At 38.7% G+C, this 23088-nt stretch overlaps 1 protein-coding gene across 1 annotated transcript; it reads left to right on the top strand.

Moving 5' to 3' along the window:
- Positions 1–627: 627 nt before the first annotated feature.
- On the top strand, positions 628–3654 carry foxb1a (forkhead box B1a). Its single transcript, XM_027173071.2, has one exon. It carries the CDS (start codon positions 1414–1416, stop codon positions 2320–2322), a length of 909 nt encoding a protein of 302 aa, XP_027028872.1. The 5' UTR covers positions 628–1413; the 3' UTR covers positions 2323–3654.
- Positions 3655–23088: the final 19434 nt, after the last annotated feature.

The following is a 23088-nucleotide window of genomic DNA, read 5'->3' as shown; positions in this document are numbered from 1 at the left end:
TAAAATAACTTTTTTTGTGTATCAGGGAAGATTGTTGGGCATAATTTTCCCCCTTAATTTGCAACATTTATTGCATTTTATTGTATATTTATTATTGTTGATTTATGTGCTTTAGTCTGTGTATTCCAAATGCTGTCTTTCAAATACTTTGTCTCTTTACATTTATGCTTGCTATCCTTTTTTATATGAAGAGGTTTTTCGAGTGCCCGTGTGTTGCGCTTAATATTGTGGGATGTGCACGCGCATTTAAAACAGAAATAATGAGCCTCTCTAATATTTAAAGATCTATGGAGAGATTATGGTGTTTGTTTGTTTTTTGGATAGCATACATTTCCAATTTCAGTTACATTAATTCAATGATTTTACTACATGACTTTTTTTTGAACGGCTGCAAAGTATGTTGTTTGCAATAAACATTTAAGAAATGAGCATGCGGGTGAAATATGTTTTGGTTTATGCTGCTAATGCGGTATATTGAATAACTAGACAAACAACAGATTCAAATGCAAATGCACAGTATCTCCTCGTGGTATAGATAGTGTCAAATTTGTTTGTCGATGCAATTGGCATTTTGCTCCGAAGAGCCGTAACAAAGCGCAAAGCAAAAGTCATGCGAACTCTGTAGTGACAGAAAACCGAAAAAAGTAGCCTTAACAATACAATGCAAACTGAGAGCTAGTGCCAGCCAATTTCCATGTCAAACATCCCATTGCTTAGTAGCTCCATTTGTACGCGTGAATTGCAGACCAAGCACCCTGCGAAGCCCACAGAAAGGTTAGCGCATACCTTCACACACTGTTACTGGGTGCCATCGCAGTTCAATTCCGGTTTGCCGAGCCTTTTCACCCCCTTTGCTCTGTCTTCAAATGGAAATGATTCCTATTGGCCCAAGGTGTCCGTGTAAATAGGTGTAAATGAAACCAGATTATGCCTCTCTCCCACCCACCCCTCATCCTCCTCCTCCTCCCAAGGCGATTGTCATGTGATAGCAAAGAAGTGGCACATTAATGAAGCGCCGCTCCGGGGGTCTTTTCTGCTCATGTCACCACATAAAACTATCAGATGGTTCGAGGAAGGCCATGGAGGCAGGCACTTAGCTCACCTTATCAAGCAAGAAGAGAGGGTATCTCGTCTATTCGTCTGATTCGGGAAGAGAAAACTGTTCGCCATTTGCTTATAGGCTAAAGCTTATCTACAACTCATCTAAAGAGGCAGAATTGTGTTGTTTTTTTTTACACCCGCGACAGCAGCGAAGCCTCACATAAACAGCGAATGCTGCAGCATCGGACTCCCAACTTTTAGCGCCTTGAAACTTGGACAAGCGGCAGCCGGTAAATTGCGCCTTTTCTGTTGTTTTATGCTCGTGCCTCGCTTTAAGATTTGTTCATTTCGACAGCTGCTTTAGTCAAGAGGATGCCTCGCCCGGGCAGAAACACTTACAGCGACCAAAAACCTCCCTATTCGTACATCTCTCTGACGGCCATGGCGATCCAGAGCTGCCCCGAGAAGATGCTGCCGCTTAGCGAGATCTACAAATTCATCATGGACCGCTTCCCGTACTACCGCGAGAATACACAGCGATGGCAGAACTCACTGAGGCACAATCTGTCCTTTAACGACTGTTTCATCAAGATCCCTCGGCGGCCAGATCAGCCGGGCAAAGGCAGCTTCTGGGCGCTGCACCCGAACTGCGGCGACATGTTTGAAAACGGCAGCTTTCTTCGGCGTCGCAAGCGTTTTAAGGTGCTCTCATCGGACCCTTTGGCACCGAGCAAGCCTTCAGAAGCTGCACATTACCTGCAGCAACAGCATGCAAAGCTGCGTCTGAGCGCGCTGGCCGCCACTGGAGCGCACCTGCCACATGTACCCGCCTACAACCTGACCACACCTCCGCCGTCTACCTTCAAGCACCCGTTCGCTATTGAGAACATCATCGCGCGCGATTACAAGGTACCCGGCGGCCTGGCCTTTTCCACAATGCCTTCCATGTCTGCCGGTTACCCGTTACACGGTCAGCTCGCCACAGCCTGGCCGCACGTGTATGGCGCGGGAGCTCTTGAGAGCGCTGCGCCCATTTCCGTGGCAAGCGATTACGGTGCATATGGCGTGCCTATCAAGTCGCTGTGCCACGGAGCGCAGAGTTTGCCCGCCGTTCCGGTGCCCATCAAGCCGATGCCACCGCACCTGCCCGCGTTTCTCTCGAACTCTCCACAGTCTCTAAGCCCCACATCCCCTCACACGGCAACCGGCCAAAGCAGTCCGGCCAACCCAAGCGACACGCTGAGCGGCCCGGCTACACTGCAGTCTGTCGCCGTGCACTGACGCGGGCCAAAGTTGACGGAAATTTTCCGGGACAAGGAACTGAAGGCCTGTAGACAGCTTCTCGGCTACATCCAAAACCTCACACTACTGTACTTAATACAGAATATTACGCCACCTGAGGTTTCATATACATTTATATATTTGACTCTTGGATTTACTGCAGTTTTCACAAGTCCAATCTAAAGACTCTGCTTTCTAAAAAAATGCCCCAGTCTGAATAAATAAAAAAAGGTTTTCACATGAAGGCTCAACTTTACATAAACGCAAAGGTGGTTGGCATGGAGAAGTTGTCTGGGTTTGTTTTGTGTTTATCGCTTTTACGCACCAGATAATCCTGTATCTTACTACAACATGCGTACTATTTTTGCCATATCGCATTAAGTACGACAATTTGCGGTGTAGGACGTAGCCAAATACCTTCTCCAAAGTTTCATTTTTATTTTAGCCCTTGAAAATGTTTACCACAATGTTAGCCTACCGCTATACAATCAAGGCAAGAGCTATATCTGTGTTGCAGTGCTGTTAATTTATGTGTACGTGTTTTCCGATTTTGTGTGTTGCTTTAAATAGTTTCCGTCTGACTCAGTACACCGACTCAGTACAGATAGAGGCATATTTTATAGTGTTTCCTAAAGAAAAAAGAGTTTAACTCTGACATTACCAGAATCTTTTGTAATTAGAGGGAAATATTAATAATCCAATAGTAATGCTGTCCTTTTAATTTCAGAATTTTAGTGTTAATAAGGTCATTATTCAGGACCGACAGTTAAAATCACTTTGGTTTATACAGTTCCATTTGGTGTGAGCACCTTTAGCAAACTTTGCAACAAATTATTTTTAAATCTTATTTTGTCTGTTACTAGTGCAGACAAAGTTTAATGCTCTTCGTTAAGACTGTACCACAAAACAACAAAATGATCAGCAAAACTTTTTATTTTTCATACCAAACTATATCATAATTAGATTTTACATATGGGTCTACACATATTGAAAACTTGAAAACTACATTTAAATGGTGACGTAAAGGCGTATATATGTGAATAATTGCAAATAAGTGATATAAAATTGTGTTAAATGATGCACTTTTTAGTTCGATGTTTTAGATGATCTCTATTTTACAGGAGATGTTTTGTGGAGCATTTAATTTAAAGCCGTGGTGACCATGTGTATTAAATGCCGTAAATTTGTAAACATTTTTTTATGTTCAGATGTAAAGCATGCATTTTCGAAACTTTGTGTTGTTTTGCTGCAAGCATGCGAGCTTTTAAAAAAGTGTGCAAAACGTCTGCATTAAATTATAAACTTGGTCATCAGAATATTTTTTCATTAAAATGATGCAAACCTTAAACATTTTGTTGTTTCATTTTTTATCCGTTTCTAGTTTGTTTTATTTTTGCTTGCTTATAAATAAGTGCGGACTATTACGAATATGAGTTAAACACACTCATTATTATTATTATTATTATTATTATTATTATTATTATTATTATTATTATTATTATTATTATTATTATTGTTGTTGTTGTTGTTGTTGTACAGAAATTCCATCACAGCATCAGATCCATCTGCATAATAATGATGGTTTGATAACTCGCTCATTTTCTTAATTTACTTACCTTCAGACTTCTCGTGGGAAGGATCTTCACTAGACATTGGGTTTATTCTGTAGCTTTTTGGAAAAGGCGCAGTTGGCTAAAGCGCTGAATGAAACGCGGGCTTGATTAGGATGCACAGGGCTCCTGTAGAAGAGCCACAGCGCAGACAGCCACTCATTCATGCCGCTCACTTTCACACTCTTCCTCACATTACCTCCTGCAATTGTACATATACACTTTAATATCGCTTGTATTTGTGGCAGTAGCACTATGGATCAACGAAAATTTGCGTACGTTTGCAATAATAATAATAATAATAATAATAATAATAATAATAATGTTGGCGTTTTGTTTAAAATTATTTTACCAGTGTATTTCAGATTGTCCTGTAAAATACACTGGTAAAATAATGTTTGTTCGTGTTATTATTGTTTGGGTTGTTTATTCTGTTTTCCCTAGATAAAGTTCTGTTCTATTCAGATAATTTTTTAACCCTTTTTATTTTCCCGTTTTCGTTTACTCCCTTTCTTTTTCACTTCAAGGCTTGTAAAAAAAAGATAACACATTAATTATTTTATTTTATTTATTTTTAGATTTAGACTAATGGCTAAACAGTAAGAAACAGGTGTATTGTTTGCATCTCCACCCACAGAGCAACAGCCTTCTCCGGGATATTAAGCAAATACATTAGAATTCCGTCACTTTATGCAACTGAGCTGATCAAATAAAAGGGTCTCTGGCCACTTCATTCACTCCCATTCAGCTGAATAGAAAGTGCAAAGAATTGCAAACTTAGACTGGGCCACCGATGTAGATTTAGCCTTTTTTCCAAAGAGACAAAAAGGCTGATTTCTCACAAACACATAGCTGACTGGGGGACTAGGAAACGAGCTCGGAGAGCCCTTTGGAATTTAAATCCAACCCTCCCCCTTTTAGACTGTGTTTGCACAACACTGCAAGTTGCTGGGTTTTATTCTTATTCTTATTTGTGTGTGTGGGCATATCCTTGTTTACCCTGTACTATAGTAGAGACTGGGGTGTACATATGTTATATTTAAAGAGAGAAAAATAAGCAATTTAAACAAATAAAGACAAAAAATATACAAATGGATAGATAAATAAAAAAGAAGAAACAAACAATTATTTTAAACTACAAACCGCTAGAAAACTGTTAGAAACTAATACAAGGATAAATAGTCAAACAATCAAACAAACAAACAAAAAACAAACAAACAAACAAACAAATAAATAAACACTTTAAACTACTTTTTTTTCAGTTCAGTCCTGGTAGAAAGCAAGCACTGGCAACACTAAATATACCTTAAATGATCAAATAAGTTTGGAAATTACAGTTATAATCATGCTAGCAATAAAGATATCCACTCAGCATAATTTAATATGTTTAAATGCTCATCAGAAATACCCATTATCCTTGAAACAAAGCTTGCAGCTAGCTAGTTTACCTAGCTTACAGACTAAAAATCTGTGTATTTGTAGAGATCTGAGCAGGGCATGTTGCCCCTTAGCTTGCTTTATTCATTAGAACAAACATGATGTGTGTTGTCTAATCAAAGACAAAACTGTTGTTGTGTCCCTCCCTCCCCTCTAATACTACAAAGAAGAAGGTCATCTTGGGCAGAGGGATAAAATATAGAGGATGCCATGCTAAACCACAATGTGGTAGTTTAATTAAAAGAATTCATTAAAGTGGAAGCCTATGGTAATTAGCATGCATAATTTATGATTTGCTTAATGCATGCCATCCATGGCTAGTAAAAAAAAAAAAAAAAACTCAACTGAACCTCCAGTGAAGGGAGCTGATATGGACAGTGTCTGATTATTTTTAACATGTTTATTATTGACCCAGCAGAACTTTGGTACTAATTATACTGTCTTCATTTGTTTTTCGGCACCAGTAGGGGCTTCTCTACAGGAAGACTAGTTCATTACATCAAATCATGCATAATATCATACACACATACATTCATCCAATGTATTGGGTCAAATGTTCTGTTGACTGAGTCAATCATCTGCAATTTATTATTTTTGTACCTTACCATGTGTACATAATTTTTATTGAAGAATATTTTATTTTTTATTAAAAAACACACATTTACTGTAGCTACAAATACATGCAGAATCTATATACTTTTATATGCACCACTGCAGTTGTTGTTAGAAAGTCCTCCATATTAGTTGTGCCTGTGCTGAATTTAATTTGACAGAATGAGATCAGAAAAGACGAAGCACAGACCCTTCATATTTCTCTCATATTATGAGCTGTCAGCACAGTGTTTGTTAAAGTGATAAAAATTAATCTATAGTAAGCAAAAGTTGCATTAAGTTTACTCTGCAGATGTGCCAAAGTGCTAGATGGAGGTAGACAAGTTTTGATGTGTTTATTCTTTGCTGGTGGCTATTTTTTTCTATAATGCAACTGAAGGGGGGGAAAAAACTAAAATAAACATTCTAAATCTCCTTACAGTGAACGTTGTTTATGAACGGTGTATTTTGCATTTTAGCTAAAACTCTCTTAATTTAATTAGAGATGTTTAGTTCTGCAGCTTTGTGGCATTTTCATGATAAAACAGGAATAAAAAGAAGGTCTTTATATTTTTTTTTTTTACTATTGTAAGTGCACCTTGCCTCTAGTGAAATTATCACATGTTTGGCATCACTCTTTGTTATGACTTGTGCATTTATTTGAAACTGATGATTAGCAAATTATTGTTCTCTGGCTACACATGCACAGAATATGTTACCTTCACCACTGGAGGTCAAACAGATTGCTGTGGTTGACTGATGCAGGTGGAGCAGGCAATAGTGGACATGCATAGCAACAGAGGGTGCGATGAAGAGGGAGCTAGACTGAGCCAAACACCCACATGTGCATGAAATTAGAATGTCAACATCTGATTCACACTGCTGGGCAGTGACTGTGAAACAAATTATGTCAGTGGGAGGCATGTGCCATATTCCACTGAGACATGGTTATCTGCTGAATGTGGGACAAACGGCACTGCATTGAAACTTGTTTCATCATATTTTTAAACTTTGCTCAAATTTTAGTAGCTAACAGAAAATATTTACATATTCATATATTTCCGATACATTTCCTAAGAACACAGACTACATGGTGTATGACTCAAAATTTCTAATGCACTCTATCTATGTATGTTTATGTGAATAATCTCCATAACATTTTAAACAAATAAGCTGTTCATTTTTACTTGAGCTATAATTTGTTGGCATTTTATTAGTTTGGCGAGTTCAGTTTACAAATGACACTAAAAGGTTTTTTCCTGTTTGAGAGCACCTGGTCTCTTACCCAATGGCTAATTCTTATGCTCCCTGCTAGAGCTAATGGGAATGACTTAGCATAGCAGGGGCAGGGAAAATGGGACTAATTGTTATTCAAGATAAGGATGTGTATTATAACAGGAAGGCGATAATAGGAACCATTAGACAGGATCTTAGTTTTAAAGGTCTTTGCTTTCACCTTAACTCACGGTAGAAGTGTTGTCCCGTCTCACTGGTTCACCAGGTCATCTGAACAGCAGTCTCAAAAGCACATTTGTTTGAGTTCAGCTCCTCACGCCTAATTTATCAATGTAGAGCCTTAAAAGCAAAACCTTGTTATTTAATGCTGTTAATTACATATGCTTTCCAAATGCTTATTCGTGTGCAGATGCATTACAAGCTGTAGATTTTTTTGCAGATTTATATTGCAGTCGTGTTCAGTAATAAAACGTATAACTTAATGTGTGTCATAACACATACAAGACCATCTAACAGTGATTTCACACCTGTTTTGGCCTGCAGAGACACAGATGAACCGCATAGCCTCATTGGTGGTTCACAGGTTCAAACACGGTTCCCATTTATCACACTTCAGACTACAGCTCTGGCAGTAGCGACACAGTCAAAGCATGCCAAGCACCCAATCACACACCAGACCCAAGCATTTCCCCCGCAACTCATTTTCTAGACCATATTTCATATAGCTCAGCTGTATTGAGCAACAAGCCTGTAGTCTTACATTTTACCAATAGAGTTTTGACACAGACTAAGAAATGGGAAAAAAATTCTATTATCCTGAGTATCTGATTTATTTATCTTGGAGGACAATATTGGGTTGGCAGTCATCCAGATTATTATGATATGAAGCTGAATGTACCTGTGTGAATTGCTGAATGAGTGCTGACTTGTAGATTACTTCAGATGCTTAATCAGAATTAACCATATGAATTGCTGTGCTGTTTACTGTTTAGCATACCACAGATAACCATGTCTGTGTGATGCATTCATTTCATTTAAAAGCAGATAATTTGCTGATGTACTCATATTTTAATTTAATCGGGGTGGCTGTCTTGTGTATATGTGCACGATTGTGTATATGTCTATGTATGTGTGTGTGTGTGTGTGTGTGTGTGTGTGTGTGTGTGTGTGTGTGTGTGTGTGTGTGTGTGTGTGTATGTGTGCTGCACATTCCCTGAGCAGGCAGCGGTTGTCTGTGTGATTAACAGCCCTCCGTTTTGTCGTGGCTTGTCAGGTGGATGGCTCAAAGTAAACGCATTGCTTAAAGTAAACAGCCAAACAGTGGTTTGCATATTTGGCTAATGTTAGGTAATTATACTGAATGTATCTTTCTTCAGGACATTGCAGAACAGTGTTTGGGTTCTAAGGGAGCTTTGTGCTAAGGTGTTACCTATCTTAGAGCGCTAACAGCTTCTGTTGCATTTCTTCATTCCCCGATTCTTTCCCTTTGCAAACTGACACAAGTAATTTATTGCCCTCGTTTTTTCAAAGATCTTTATCTCCTGCCATAAAATAACACTTTCAGTTGTACTTCAAAGGCAGAAGGGATGGTAGAGGTGAGAAAAAGTGTCAAGAAGTGCTAAAGGCCAAACCCAGTGGTCAGAGGAGCTGATTATGATTAGTAGTGTAAGGGAAGGCCACGTTTTACCCTGGCTAAATCTCTACTGGGGGGGAAATAAGGCATGAATCATGAAAACCCACATTTGCTCTGCTTCCTTCTCATGTCCTGTTGAAGAGCTAGGGCCAGATCAGAATTAGAGAACTAATAGAGATGCAGTAATATATCAAGATTCTGAAGGTAGCCATAATGGTATTGGTGGATTATGCTTCAAACAAGGCCATGTCAGTCACAAAAAAAGAGGATGATGTGAACATTTATTAGATACTACACAATACGTCCTGAGGAACATCCATCAGCAATCAGGACACATCTTTTGTAGACTTGAAATTCACAGTACTGTATTTAAATCCAGAGGAAGCTGTCTGTAATGGGGCTCTGTGACATGCAGATGGGTGCCTCTTGTTGTCGAATAACAAGGCCCCATTGTCCCGCTAATGTAACTTGATCAGTCTTTGATCTAATCCCATGTTGTCACGATCAGTGTGAAAATTCCAAATCAAGAGCATGATTCACTACTTTTGTTATAGTGATAATCTCTCACATTTAAATTCGACTTTGTTCTTTTGTGCCTTTGTTAGGGAAGCACAATGTGGGGTTAATTAGCAGCCACTGGTGCTCCCTGTGTTCCTTCACAGTTAATCACACTTGAAGTATCCTCTTCAGCGAGCCACTACACTCAGACACAGCCATGGCAAACACAGCCAAGGTCCTGACATTAACAAACAGCAAAATAACAAACAGTGAGCTGTTAATCCTACATTCAGAGGACAACACTGGATGTGCTGTATATATTCTTGATGCAGTTTCCAGAATGATACCCCACAGCTTTTTTGCTCTAATTAAATATCAAATATAGAGCTCGAATTTTGATTCCATATTCTTAGGGGGGGAAAAATTTCATGTGAGCAAACATTTTCAGGTATCATTGTACAGCAGTTAGTAAATACATGACATTGTATGAGGAATACAGTCGAATACAGCCTTCTTCAGTTCTTTCATTTAACAGCCATTTCCTTTTATCCGCCTAAATGACTATTGCATGGTTTTCACCAACATTTATAACAAATAAATAACCTCAGATGAATCAACATAACACATTTCAATATGTATTCATTTTCTCCCAAAAGTAAATCAGCATTCAGAACACAGATGACGAAACTTAAGTCCACTGTTCCTGTGTCCACAATCATTAGGAGAGCAATTAGGAGGTAGGTGTTATTAATGAAATGCACAAAATTAGTTATCATCAAGAAGTGTGGCTAACCCTTTAACTTTTTCAGTTTCATGTTCTGGAGAACTCAGTTGTGTCCACATCATGCCAAGAAAAAAGATATGAGCCATGACCTAAAAGAGAAGCAATTGCTGCTGTTCTAGGAAGGGTATAAGGCCACCTCAAACATTAATGAACAGAAGCAATGTTGTAAAGAAGAGTGGGCTAAAATAAAACAATTGTGAGAGACATAATGCATTTACTTTCATTTATTGTTAATATTATGCTGAAGGGGGTGTAGATTCTTTTCCACATGATTATAAATGAATACATATGAAAAAAATAATTCATAATGTGAAATAAAAAGCACATGAACAATGGCAAATAAAATGTTGCTTACATCTGACGAAATATGTATAAGATGTGAATTGTTTAAAAACAGAATCATTTGATAATTCATGTGAAGTAAGTGTGACTTTTCTCTTAACTAATCGCTGTCAGACCCCAACAGACAAGAAGGATACCAGTAATATTGTTAATTAGCTTCCATCTTGTAATACTGAATAATAATTATATCAATGTGAATTTAATATATGATGTTAAAACTGACTGTGTATTTTTGATTCAGTCTCACTAGTAAGAGCACATGTTCTGCTAAACTCCTTATGAGCACTTAACACTAGTCTGTCCCTCTCTTATGCATTAACTCACCGGATATAGACTTTCCTCATTCAGCCACAATATTGCCCTCCTTCAGAGCAAGATTTCCCCATTCCCTGGTGGTCTAATTTATGTTAAGTCACCAGTCTCCCCATGGCAGCTTTGAGACATCTCTGAATGGAGGGCGCACTGTGCAGGTCTGTGCCTGTGCCAGGGTCCCCAGTGAGATTATCCTCCACGGGAAAAAAGAGCTACACACTAAAAACATCTGCAAATCTGTGGACAGACCAGACTCCTGAGAAGATCCACACTGCAATTGAGTTTTACTTGTGAAGCAAGTAATTAATTCAGACTCTGAGAGAGACTCTGAGAGACACAGGGTGGCATGTGTTATAGGTTTTCAACCTGCAAACAATATATAGGTTTTTATAGGTATAGGTTTTCAACCAGCAAACAATATATAACTATTTAACTATTTAAAAAAAATAAACAATCAAAAAAACAATATACATTTTGTAATGTTGTTTATCATGCATTTATAAATTGTTAATAGAGGCAAAGTGGTGCTTGGTGATGTCTTTTACCAATATTTAACAAATATACCTGTGTTTATGGATTTACAGTTTCTTAGTTTTATACCTATAAAAATATTGAAAAAAACTGAAATTAGTTGTCAATGAAGAAGGCTACCTACATTTTGATTTAATAAGACTTCAGTTAAAATGAGCTTTCCATTGCAACCATAATACTCAGGAGGATCTTTGTTGGTTACTGTAGCTGAACGTGTTTATGCCTGTGGATGCTAATGAGGCAGTAAATAAACAAGACAAGAAACTACTTCATTCCTGGACTTAGCGCACTATGCCCAATCCCAGACATGTGAATTTCTCAGAGCATCTCTTTTGTACTCTGATTATGACAATGAAGGTAGGTTATTTTAAGTTAATTAAAAGAAGCACAAAATGATGAAATAGGGAGAAATAAAGGGCTTGTAAAAAAAAAGAAAAAAAAACCTTTGTTTTTATCAGCACATTCTTTTTATTTACTTTTTGTTAGCTTCATTATATTGTTAAAGACTTGAGAAATTGTGGACATTAGGAAAGTGTTGTAGATAATTTTGACTGAATATGTGGCATTATCATGTAGATTAATCCTGTTTAACTAATTAAATTGCAGGTCAAACCTGATAACTCCTAAAGCTTTGATTATTTGACCTAAAATTTGACCTAAATACAGGTTTTACCTGAGAGTTCAATGTAGGTGTTACCTCAGGCTATAGTATGGCCCACGCCTTCCATTTAAAAACACAAGTGACCTGGAGATTTTGCCCTTCATCCATCCTGTCTTTAAAGGTGCCTCCATTATTGCAGTCACACCCTCTCTCACAAACATTAGTTCCAGAGACTAGTGGGCAATCCCAGAGCTTCATTAAAATACTTTATTACTCTATTACCTATGAAACCTAATGAACTAAAATTACTTTACTTATGTCTCTAATTTCTGGCAATATATTTTAAGCAAATATATATAATAGAATTGTCTTTCCAAAAACTGTACACATTTATTTATTTATTTATTTGTTTGTTTGTTTGTTTGTATTTTATTGTATTTTTTAGCTTATTATTATTATTATTATTATTATTATTATTATTATTATTATTATGTTAAAGTTCTAGCTCAGTCTAAAAGGATAAATTTTCACTCACAGGTGCACAGCAATCAGGATGGGTGGCTTTAACACAAAGTCGTTGAGGGCCTGAGAAAAGAGAATGACCATAATTCAACGGTAGTAAAACTGCTCTCCCTCTCCCAGCCTCAGATGGACATGAATGGCTGTCCAAAGCCGCTCACCACTGCTAATTGTCATCTAGCCGGGGGAGGAAGACACTGGTGTGTCCCCCCTCGAGCCCACTACCGGGTCGCCAGCTTCTCTGTCTACCAGTGTAAATAACCATCTCAATAACAAACAGAGGAACACAGGACCCTGCGAGTAAGCATGGGCAACCCTGTACCAGGCCACCTTCATGACACTGTCAATGGGGCCCATGCAAAGCACGGCTAATTTTCTTTCTTTGACTTCATTAGATGGCACTGTGAAGGGGCAGCATGGGAGTGAAATAGGAAACTGTGGCTGTTATCTTGTCATGAAGGTCAAAGAATAAGTCAAACAAAGTTGCCTCTCTTAACCTTCTTGATGGTTAGCGCAAACAGAGCCAGAAGTTTGATCACTGAAAAAGTGACAGTCTAGGAAAGCGAAAGAGACAGAGACAGTAGGATGTAGATATGAAACACAGTTTATAGCATGCTGAAATTACGCAATGTTGAGTCCGAATTGGAAATTATACATTTTTCATTGACTTAACGTTTGCAACGCTTGTTTTCTTGTTAGTGGCAGCAGCACCCGTGTCTGCTCTGTCTTCTACTGTAACATTCCTTTAAATAAATGATGCTTCAAACAGCTCAGTGATGTCGTTGAGAGCCCTTAAGCATGCAGCAGAAAGCCGGGTAGCTCTCTATACTCTCTCCAGCTGTAGGTCTAAGGGGGCTCTCACGCGGCTGTAAAGCTCTGGCCTTCACAGCCACAAATCAGCTGCTGAAAGCAGGCATGCATCTTCAAAGGGTGGCCTGCCCCTCCATGATATACAGCCCCCGCTGAGAACAAGTTAGCTACGGCCACTGTCTCTGCACCTGGGCTATTATCAGGCAACTGGGATCATCTCTGCTCACTACACATTCAAATGTACAAGTAGCAGATTAGGCTGACTCAATCTTCTTTTCCTGTGAGGGAGAGAGGAAAAGAAAGAGAGGAAGGAGAGCGAGAAAAGAAAACCCCTTTGACTTCAAAAAGAGTCCTCTCCCTCTTTCCTGGGCCGGGCTGAAAGAAGCGGGAGATGAAACCAGGGGGGCTTGTGTATTCAGTAGACTAATTCAGAACTGATTCCTCTAATACACTCCTGAAACACTTTTAATTGTGTTAGTTTGCATTCAAAAGGCATGTTTGCAGCTTTTAATTGGAGGCTGCTTTGAAATAATTGAAATGTGCGACTTTGTGGGGGCCAACTTAAACAGTTCTAATGTGCTTTGCTGGTAGGCACTAGCACCCCATTATTCCTTATTCGGATGCTGTGCCATTTTGGAGGGGTCTTGGTAATTTGTAACCTTCAAGAGGAAAAAGGTGTTAGGGTTTGGCACTGGCTCGCTATGTTCTCTGTATTTTGTTAGAAAGGAATCAACTAAATAAACATAAAAAATCAATCCGTATATAAGTGATTCATAATGAATCAAAACCAGACTACAATTTTTACCTTTTAAAGAAGACACTAAATTTCCCATTCTATAATAGATAATGTATGCAGCAGAATGAATTTGAAGTCTGACTCTTTGACAACTCTTTGTCAAAGTTGAACATTTCCCTCCAACATTTCCAACAAAATCCCATTTTGTTTGACAAGTGTTCACACACTCCTACTAACTTCTCTTTTTTGTCTTGTGAGCCAGAGAGAGAGAGAGAGAACAGTGTATCTGACACAGGCATCCACCTGCCTGTCAGTCTTTTTCTTCTGCTGTTTTTAACAGCCTTTTATTTGACATGGCAAGGTGTGATGAGTGTGACACTTTGTAGTAAATCTGCATTACACTAGGTTGCTCAAGCATGTTACAGTGTTCCCATGGCCCCCGGGAAGGCAGGACAGAGAAGAGAGATAGATAGAGAGAGAGAGAGAGAGAGAGAGAGAGAGAGAGAGAGAGAGAGAGAGAGAGAGAGAGAGAGAGAGCAAAAGTAATATTTTACTAAAAATGCTGCTTCCGTTGATTTTGCAGCAGATGGGATAGTGTAAATGCTTCCTGATGTTATGTCATTAGATTCATATTATCATGATTTTATTATACATTAAAAAATTAGCTTTGTTAGTGAACTTGGGACATTTTGCCCCAATTTCGGTTCAGGTTATTATACGACAGCCTGCTGTTGCAACTTTAGTTCATGTTTGAATTAAATCCCTGAAAACGGTCCTTTTCCCCGAATCACTTCTTTTCTCAAGTCATTCTCCTTTTTCTCCCTTGAATCATTTTAATCCTCAGGGGGGCTCAAACTCTGGCTGTCATTTGATCGTCCAGTGCCAGCACTAGGGCTCTAAATAAACCCAGTGTTGCGTGAATATCATTCTGTGGATGTATGGGCCACATTGGTGAGCTATGAGGCTGAAGAGCGAGCCTTCACTGGCCTCTCTCCGAATGCTTGGCGACTGCTCGGTTACCCCACAGTGAAAGGACCACCCACTTAGGCTTGAGAGGGGATTTGGAGCCTCCCTGCGTCTTCTGTCCTTTAGCCCCTTTTGGAAGCCGTTTGCCATCCATCTGATTGGGTCTGTGTTCTTCATACATTATTCCTTCTGCATTGTGAGATGAGGATAGAATACAGGTTAGAAAGGTACATTCTTTAGGATCTGGTAGAAATGTGATGTCAGGTGTCTCACTGACAGAAGTCTTATTTCAAATAATTATTATTATCAGTATACAACATAAAATTAGCTACCAGTGATTTAAAAAAATATATATTTCTATGTGTGTATGTGTGTTTTAATGAATTAGTTTGTTCCAATTCATTCCTTCAGGCTCATGTTAAGTTATTCTGTCTGTAGAAGGACTTCCATGTCCATGCTGTTCCCTGTGAGGTCTTGTATGTTTGGTTTCCCCAGCTTCACCGCTCCACCCCAACATGTTCATTCTCAACTCCTGGTCTTCAGTCCCAACCTGTTTTTAATCAACTTTTCTCACAAAGCACAACAAAACAGGGGGAGGGCAGTGCTCGGTCTGTTGGGGGTCGGCGCTGGCAGCAACAATGTCCGTGAACTGCTTGCCATCTCCATCCCCTAGTGCCATATACAAACAGTCATTTCCATATGCAGTGAAAGGGGTCATGGCGTTAACGGAGGGAGGAATGCTTTTGGGGGAAATATTGTTCAGCAATGACACAGAAGTAATTTGGGGCTCACCAAGTGATTCTATCACAGCCTTTTGTTGCTTCAAAATGTTTGACCCAAAGGTCCCTGTCACCCCTGTAGTTAATGACCGTTAGAGCGCTGTGACAGTCTCCAAAAGTAAAACATCTCACAACTAATAGCAGGCCTCAAGAGGCTTAGGCATAAATATTTAAGCACTCCTTACTTGTCCCTAATACTAGGGGGTCTCCATGGTCTGTTTATCATATAATGCAAGCCGGAGAGCAAACATAAATGTATGACAAACACGGCTATGGCTTTAAATTACATTTTTAACAATTCTATTTTTTTGTTTAATTCTTTTAATTTGTTTGTTTATTTATTTGTTTTTACCAGCGGCTAATGGTACACAACTTCTAAAGTAGGTAACGTCTGTTGTTGATTTATTTGTCATACTTAATAAGTGTGATTTGTAATCCACTTATATATAAAACCTAAAACCAAAGAGTGAGGTGTAAAGTGAGCTAGATTAGTAATGTTGATCTGATTTGGGATTTGGAGAGTGTGTCAAGGTTAGTTTCTTTCAGCAAGTTGACATAATTATAAAAAGCACTTATAAGTCCTCATTTCTCAAAGTAAACTTAATTAAATACGTGGGTTGTTGAGGTACACTGACGTGCCATGAATTATTGCCCTGGTGAACAAAGCCATTACACAAGCCATCGAATTATCTCTGTCAAACTTTGGCGTAATCTGAACTGATCCTCTTAAAAATATTTAAATGAAGACATTTGCACATGAATGGGCTCCATGGCAACCGTGTGTATGTTCTACTTCAGGGTGCTTCTTTAACACAGTGCTTTGGAAAGCACATCTCTTGTGTCATGTTGACAAACAACAAAACAAACAATCCCTGAAAAAAAAGCAATGAAGTATTTCAGAATGGAATGATGGATGGCGAGGGGTAAAATGCAGACGTTTGGAAAAAAGGGCCGACACTGTGGAGAAAGGACAACTGAAGTTTACTCCAATTTCTTTCTGTTATTGGACCTCCCTCATTGTGTAGATGAAGTTTAATCTGTATGCTCAGGAGGCCCAGGACTTTTTGTTATAATATGCAATTGAGTAATTCAATAATGTGTTTGCAGTCATGGCTGAAATTGGAGTTAAGAGTTCATAGAGTGCAGCAGAAGCCCTTTGAAGGTAAACTCTCCCTCTAGTGGCTGAATTAAAGCTTTCTGTGTGTAGCATGCCTTGTGTTAATGCTCTGCTCTTTACCTCTTTACAAACATACCTCAGTCCTTCAGTTGGACAATTATTTAATAGAAAATATCTTGGGTTTTTTTTTTTTTGATTGTTTGAAAAATGGGACACATCTGTTTTCATTTCACTTCAGCTATGGCAATACTAATTGTGGAAATGTTTGTGAAAATAATAGCTGTTCCCTGTGTATTTTATTTCCTTACTGAGGAAACTGTTATGTATTAATATAGCTCATGGCTCAGTTCAGTTATGGGAGAAAGGATTAATTAATTTGGTGCTAATAGGCACAAACATGTAAAAACAAACTTCTTTACTTTTTTGCTCAAATCGTGTGTAGCATTTTTAAGTAACTAATATAAATTATGCACACTGTGTTGATTATGCTGACGAGAAAACGAGAGAGGGTGAGAGGGTGTGTGTGTGTGTGTGAGAGAGAGAGAGAGAGAGAGAGAGAGAGAGAGAGAGAGAGAGAGAGAGAGAGAGAGAGAGAGAGAGAGAGAGAGAGTTTTGTAGGAAGCTAAAAAGACTTATTTTCCTGGCACCTAATCAATTGAACATTTCTATAATTAAATCTTGTTTTCTTAAATGATGTGCTGTTTGGAATGGGCCTTGGAAAAGGATGTGTTTTGCCTACAATGCATCTTTTAATTGAACACTATGCTACATTTTAGCAGTCAGGTCATGATTATTGGTATACCTTGCAACAGGGCTATTCAACCTGATCTGCAAAGGGTTGGTGTGGCTACAGTTTTTTGTCCCAGACTAATAGATGATACACTTAATAGTCATTTGAAAACCAAAAACAACTGTGTGACTCCAATATGGTTGGAATACACACCTGCAGCCATGTTGGCTGTAGAATGAAGTAAACTATGTAACTATAGCTAAGAGCTATAACTATCTTACTGTGTAACTACATGTACTGTAAGCAAATTAGACTAGATTCAGCGCTGCCAAGTACACACTATTGTGAGTCTGTAGACATACAGAGCCTGGGCATGTGTAAGATCTGCTCTAATCATGAAAATACTAATTAACAAATGGAAATTGAATGTCACCTTGCCATTTCCCATCAATAGTGCTCCTTGCTTTTATTGAAGAAAGATTTAAATCACGGCCTTGGAGTCAGGTGGGTTTTGGCTTTTGAAACGAGGGCCAACTGCAGGAAATAACATTTTAACACAAATATATCTTAATCAATTATTTTCACTTATTTGACTGCAAAAAACAGTCATGCAATTTACATGTAAACCCATTAATCTTATATTACTATGTGCACACTTGCACTGGGTTAGATGATTATTAAATAGCCTGGCCTGGCAGCCCGTAAACTCTGCGTGTCTGACTGTGGCCCCTCTCTGGGCTGTAAATCAGCATGCGTCCTCACATGTGATAATTCTCCAAAGTTAAACAGCCATAAAAGCCTAAGGAACTCTGACCTTCACGATCTAACTAAGCAAGAAAAGCCAATGATGTGTACCAGCGCCGGTTGCACTTCTCACATTATGATAAACTATGGGCTCACCAATGCTAAAAAATAATTGTAGGTCTTCGCTGACATATATAGGAGCAGCATTTCAATACGATCCCAATTTATTTAGCAGTAAAATATTTTATTGTTGTCTATAAAGCATATGGCTGAGGGAGCGGGATGAAGGACAAGGATGTCTAGCTGGGGTGGCTGTCACTCTTCTAAGCAGAAGATATATGAAAGTGGATAACATATTATAATAGCATGTGGCAGTCTTACAGTGGAGAAGCCCTAAAACAATCAAAACTCATAATTATGTCCATGACATTTAAAGTGGTGGATTTCTCTCAGCACTGCTTTTATTTCCTTCTATTTGAATAAAAACTGTTGTGGAAGTTTTGAGAAAATAGCGAGAGAGTGAGTGGGTGTGTGTGTGTGTGTGTGTGTGTGTGTGTGTGTGTGTGTGTGTGTGTGTGTGTGTGTGTGTGTGTGTGTGTGTGTGTGTGTGTGTGAGAGAGAGAGAGAGAGAGAGAGAGAGAGAGAGAGAGAGAGAGAGAGAGAGAGAGAGAGAGAGAACTGGGATTGGTTGGCTCTTTCAGAATGCTCTTTGGTGCCTTCTTGGGTAATATTATAAATGTTATAGGGATTGCCAAATATTCAGAAGCAACTTAAATGCCATATTTTGTTAGTAACATCACTTACTGGGAGTATTTACATATCTTCATACAACAAATGAAATGATTTTTTTTAATGAATTTCAAATTTGGGATAAAATATTGCAGTATTTATAATTTTGTCATATTAACCACACACATATGAGAACGAGATTTGTTGGTCTGTATTAACGTCTGTGTTTAGGAACTCAAGGACACGTCTAGAACCAGGTCTTTGCTAAACTATGAGGAGAACAGCAACAATGAGTCTAGCCATTATGAGACTGGATCCTTTACAATGTCATAACATATTCAGACATTGAGGAAATATGCTGTGGCTGCATCCTCTGCCATCCCTGCCCTTCACAGCTGTCATAGCAGGATCATAAACAGCATTTATAACAATCTAGCCTGTGGGTGAGTGAGAGAGAGAGAGAGAGAGAGAGAGAGAGAGAGAGAGAGAGAGAGAGAGAGAGAGAGAGAGAGAGAGAGAGAGAGAGAGAGAGAGAGAGAGAGAGAGAGAGAGAGAGAGAGAGAAATAAATGATAAGAGAACACAAGAGAAAGTGAGCGAATGAAGGCGATAAAGAGAGAGATCTGATATGTAGAGAAATCTTCTTGTACTTTCTAGAGGCCTGGTCAGAACTCTATCGTTCTGTGATCCCTCCAGTCTCTATAAAACATAATGCTCAATGTAATGAAGTGTATGTACCCAGTACAACTGAAACTGTTCAACTGAAAATTCATCATCTTTGTTACTGAGCTGACTGACAATCCCTTCACATTATTTATGGTGCTCTTGTGAGAAATACATGAATCACCAGCACTGACTGCATAATGCATTAATGAGGAATGTTCTCATCTCTTTAGTAAGCGTGGTTAATTGGCAGAGCTTTGCCATACATTTACATTTGTTTTCATACCTAATAGCATGAGGTTTAGACACCTAAACTACAAATGAAACAGTATTTAGTCGCCTTCCTTAATGTGAATATGAGGCAGCCCTTTTCCTGCATGGTGCCTCTCCTGTTTCCTGCCCCATCAGCGGACCTCCTGGCAGCCACCCGCCGTAGTGATAATATTTAGTGAACACATCTCAGTGTAAACTCAGTGGAGAGAACATCTTCCCAGGTACATCGTTAATCATAATTACGTGAGGTATGACAGCAGCTTAGAGACTCCCTGCCTTAGCCCCCTCTCCGACGTCCTGCAGGAATACTGCATCCGTACATGCCACATTAGCATTGTTCCTATTCATATGGCCCAGACGCTCAGTACCCAAAAATGTAGCTGTAATGTGAAGAATGAGAGTCTATTCTGTGGTGGTGAGAGCATGGTGCTTGGCCCTGTATTATGAGAGATCATGGAAGGTTTTGACCTCTTGCAGTGGGAAACTTGAAGGCCTCAGGGATCCAGGGATTCTAGGTTATGTATGTCTGCCTTACAGATCTATTGCTGTACTACACACAAGGCTAAATACCATTTAATTTAGCAAGCCTTCCTTATTCATCTTCCCTTGATTCATGAACCTGCATTGGGGTAATAAACTTCCAGCTCCTCCTTATTTTATGTTTTTGCTCAAAATATAGATTTTATAATTAGCAAAATCAGTGAAAAATATTTATTTATCCTATTCTTAGATTTAGAAAGCCATTTACATTATTTCTTGCCTCCAAATTTTATATATATAATAATATTTATATATTTATTTATATATATATAAAATTCTTTAGCACAACAGTAAATCCTGTGCATATATTAAGAGGTGTACACATTATAAGCGCACTCATTATTTGCATATTATGTCGGTCTTTAATCCAAACGTTAAATTTTATAATCATATTCAGTCAAAATAAGACAACTTGTTTATGCGAGATATGTGATGTAGGCTGAACAGGAAGATGAATTAGTTAGTGCTCTGTTGCTGGCTCCAGCGTTCTCTGGGGAACTCGCCCTGTATCCTCACCTGCTGCTGATCAACACAGTAAATAGCACGTTTAAAAACAACCCATTCATTTGAATTCCATTCATCTTCTCTTTTCCTAGAATTACACCCAGTAACAATACATTATTTACACAGCCTGTTTATTTAACAGGAATTTCACAGATTGTGTTATATATAAAATATACACTATATGGCCAACAGTTTGTAGACACCTGACCATCACGCACGTATGTGCTTTTTAAACACACTATCACAGATTTAGTTGCTCCTTTGCTACCTCTTCTGGGAAGGCTGTGGGGATGGTGATAAACGAGCACTCATGAAGGCCTAGGGTGGGATTCCAGTTCACCAAAAAGATGTTCAGTGGGGTTGAGGTCAAGGCTATGCAGGACACTAAAGATCTTTCACTTCAACCATAGCAAACTATGTCTTCAAGAAGTTCCCTTTGTGCAAGGGCATTGTCATGGGTCATCAAGTTTGGGCCTCTTAGTTCTAGTGAAGAGAAATTGTAACGATACATTATTCAGAGACCTCTCACACACTTGTGTGCTTCCAACTTTGTGCCAACAGTTTGAGGAGGGTGCACATATGGGTGTAATGGTCAGGTGTCCACATACCTTTGGTCATATAGTGCATATTTTATTCTCTTTTTTTTTTTTTTTTTTGCTGGATCTTTTTTTTTTTTAATTTAGCATAGATTACGGTGAATTGTTCAGAAGAGGTATATATATAAAAAAAAGCTTAGGTCAGTATAATTGTTGTTGACAGTAAAAAAATGCAAATGTCATAAATAGTAGACTTGTTAACACTTGCACTTGTTACTACTTATTTTGATGAGGATAGGTTGCTTTAGGGCTATGAGTTTAGCGGCCATTAAATTTAAAAGGTTATTAGAAGAAGGCAGCCATGAACAAACGTTCTGAAACAAAATTCTTATTTTGTTTTTCACTGTGAAATGAGTTCTTGAATCCTTTACTGAATTCAGGACACTGTTAATTGCTTCCCAATTTCCTGTGTTGAAAATTGTGGATGACTGTCTGCATTCCTTTAACAGAGTCTGCTGAAGCAGAGGTGAAAGCTCTAAGCATCTGTCTCCTGCTCTGACACAAGCCTTCGGCTCTGATGTTTGGGAAGAGACAGGATAAGCACTTGTACAGGTGATTCACCCCCATTCCACTCACACCAGTCTGCACAAGCCACTCACAGGCCAATACAACTGCCTCTCAGACCAAAGCACAAACCAAAGACTTGAAAGAGGCACATATGTTTCAATTAGGTGTGGCACTTTTCTACAAAGCCAGTGGCTCCTTTCATTTATTGTTGTCATCTTCTGGCTGACTGTGGCGTGTCAAGACACTGGCTGCGATAACCCTTGAGTTTAACAGCTAAGGTCTATTCTTATATTTTTTTTTACAGTTCTTTTTTTAGTTCTTTCAATGCATACTTTTCTACTGTCATACAGATGTGAGGAGTCAAGAACTGGTCATTATTTGCAGGGTCTTATTCAGCGAATCAATGTTTTAACCACATATGGGACTTTATTATGTGTTCATTAAAGACAACAGTTTGTATTCAATTAAAGAGTATTTGCTATTTAGAGGTTCAGGGTGACACCAGAAATGAGAGCAGCATGCATTTGTGAAGTGATCTACAAAGAAGTCCCATATGGCTAACAGTCGGATTCTGTTTAGTTTCATAAATAATTCTGGTCATCGGGGAAGCACATTGTTTTAGGCTTAAATATGTTGTTTACCAACACCAAATGGTTGAGAAACAGACACTGTTATTAGTATGCAGAGATGCTTTCAGCCTTTTATTTAGAATCTCATTCTCAGCCCTAGTATTTGGCAGTGATATAAAAGACTTGTTTTTTGTTGCTCTCTCTCTCTCTCTCTCTCTCTCTCTCTCTCTCTCTCTCTCTCTCTCTCTCTCTCTCTCTCTCAACCCATATTCAACCTCAACATACAAAACATTTCAAGTAACATAAAAGATAGTGAATGATTTACAAAAGCAGTGACCACTTTTGCTATAAAGTAATATTAAACACACAGATTTATAATATTCTGGCTATTTATTGTAGACACTGAGATT

This window comes from Tachysurus fulvidraco, chromosome 10 (assembly GCF_022655615.1).
Source record: "Tachysurus fulvidraco isolate hzauxx_2018 chromosome 10, HZAU_PFXX_2.0, whole genome shotgun sequence".
Classification (NCBI taxonomy): Eukaryota; Metazoa; Chordata; class Actinopteri; order Siluriformes; family Bagridae; genus Tachysurus; species Tachysurus fulvidraco.
This window is presented reverse-complemented; position numbering and strand designations above follow the sequence as displayed.

Bases quoted from the DNA above. Each gene is read 5' to 3' on its own strand.
- foxb1a (XM_027173071.2), top strand. From the start codon at position 1,414: ATGCCTCGCCCGGGCAGAAACACTTACAGCGACCAAAAACCTCCCTAT.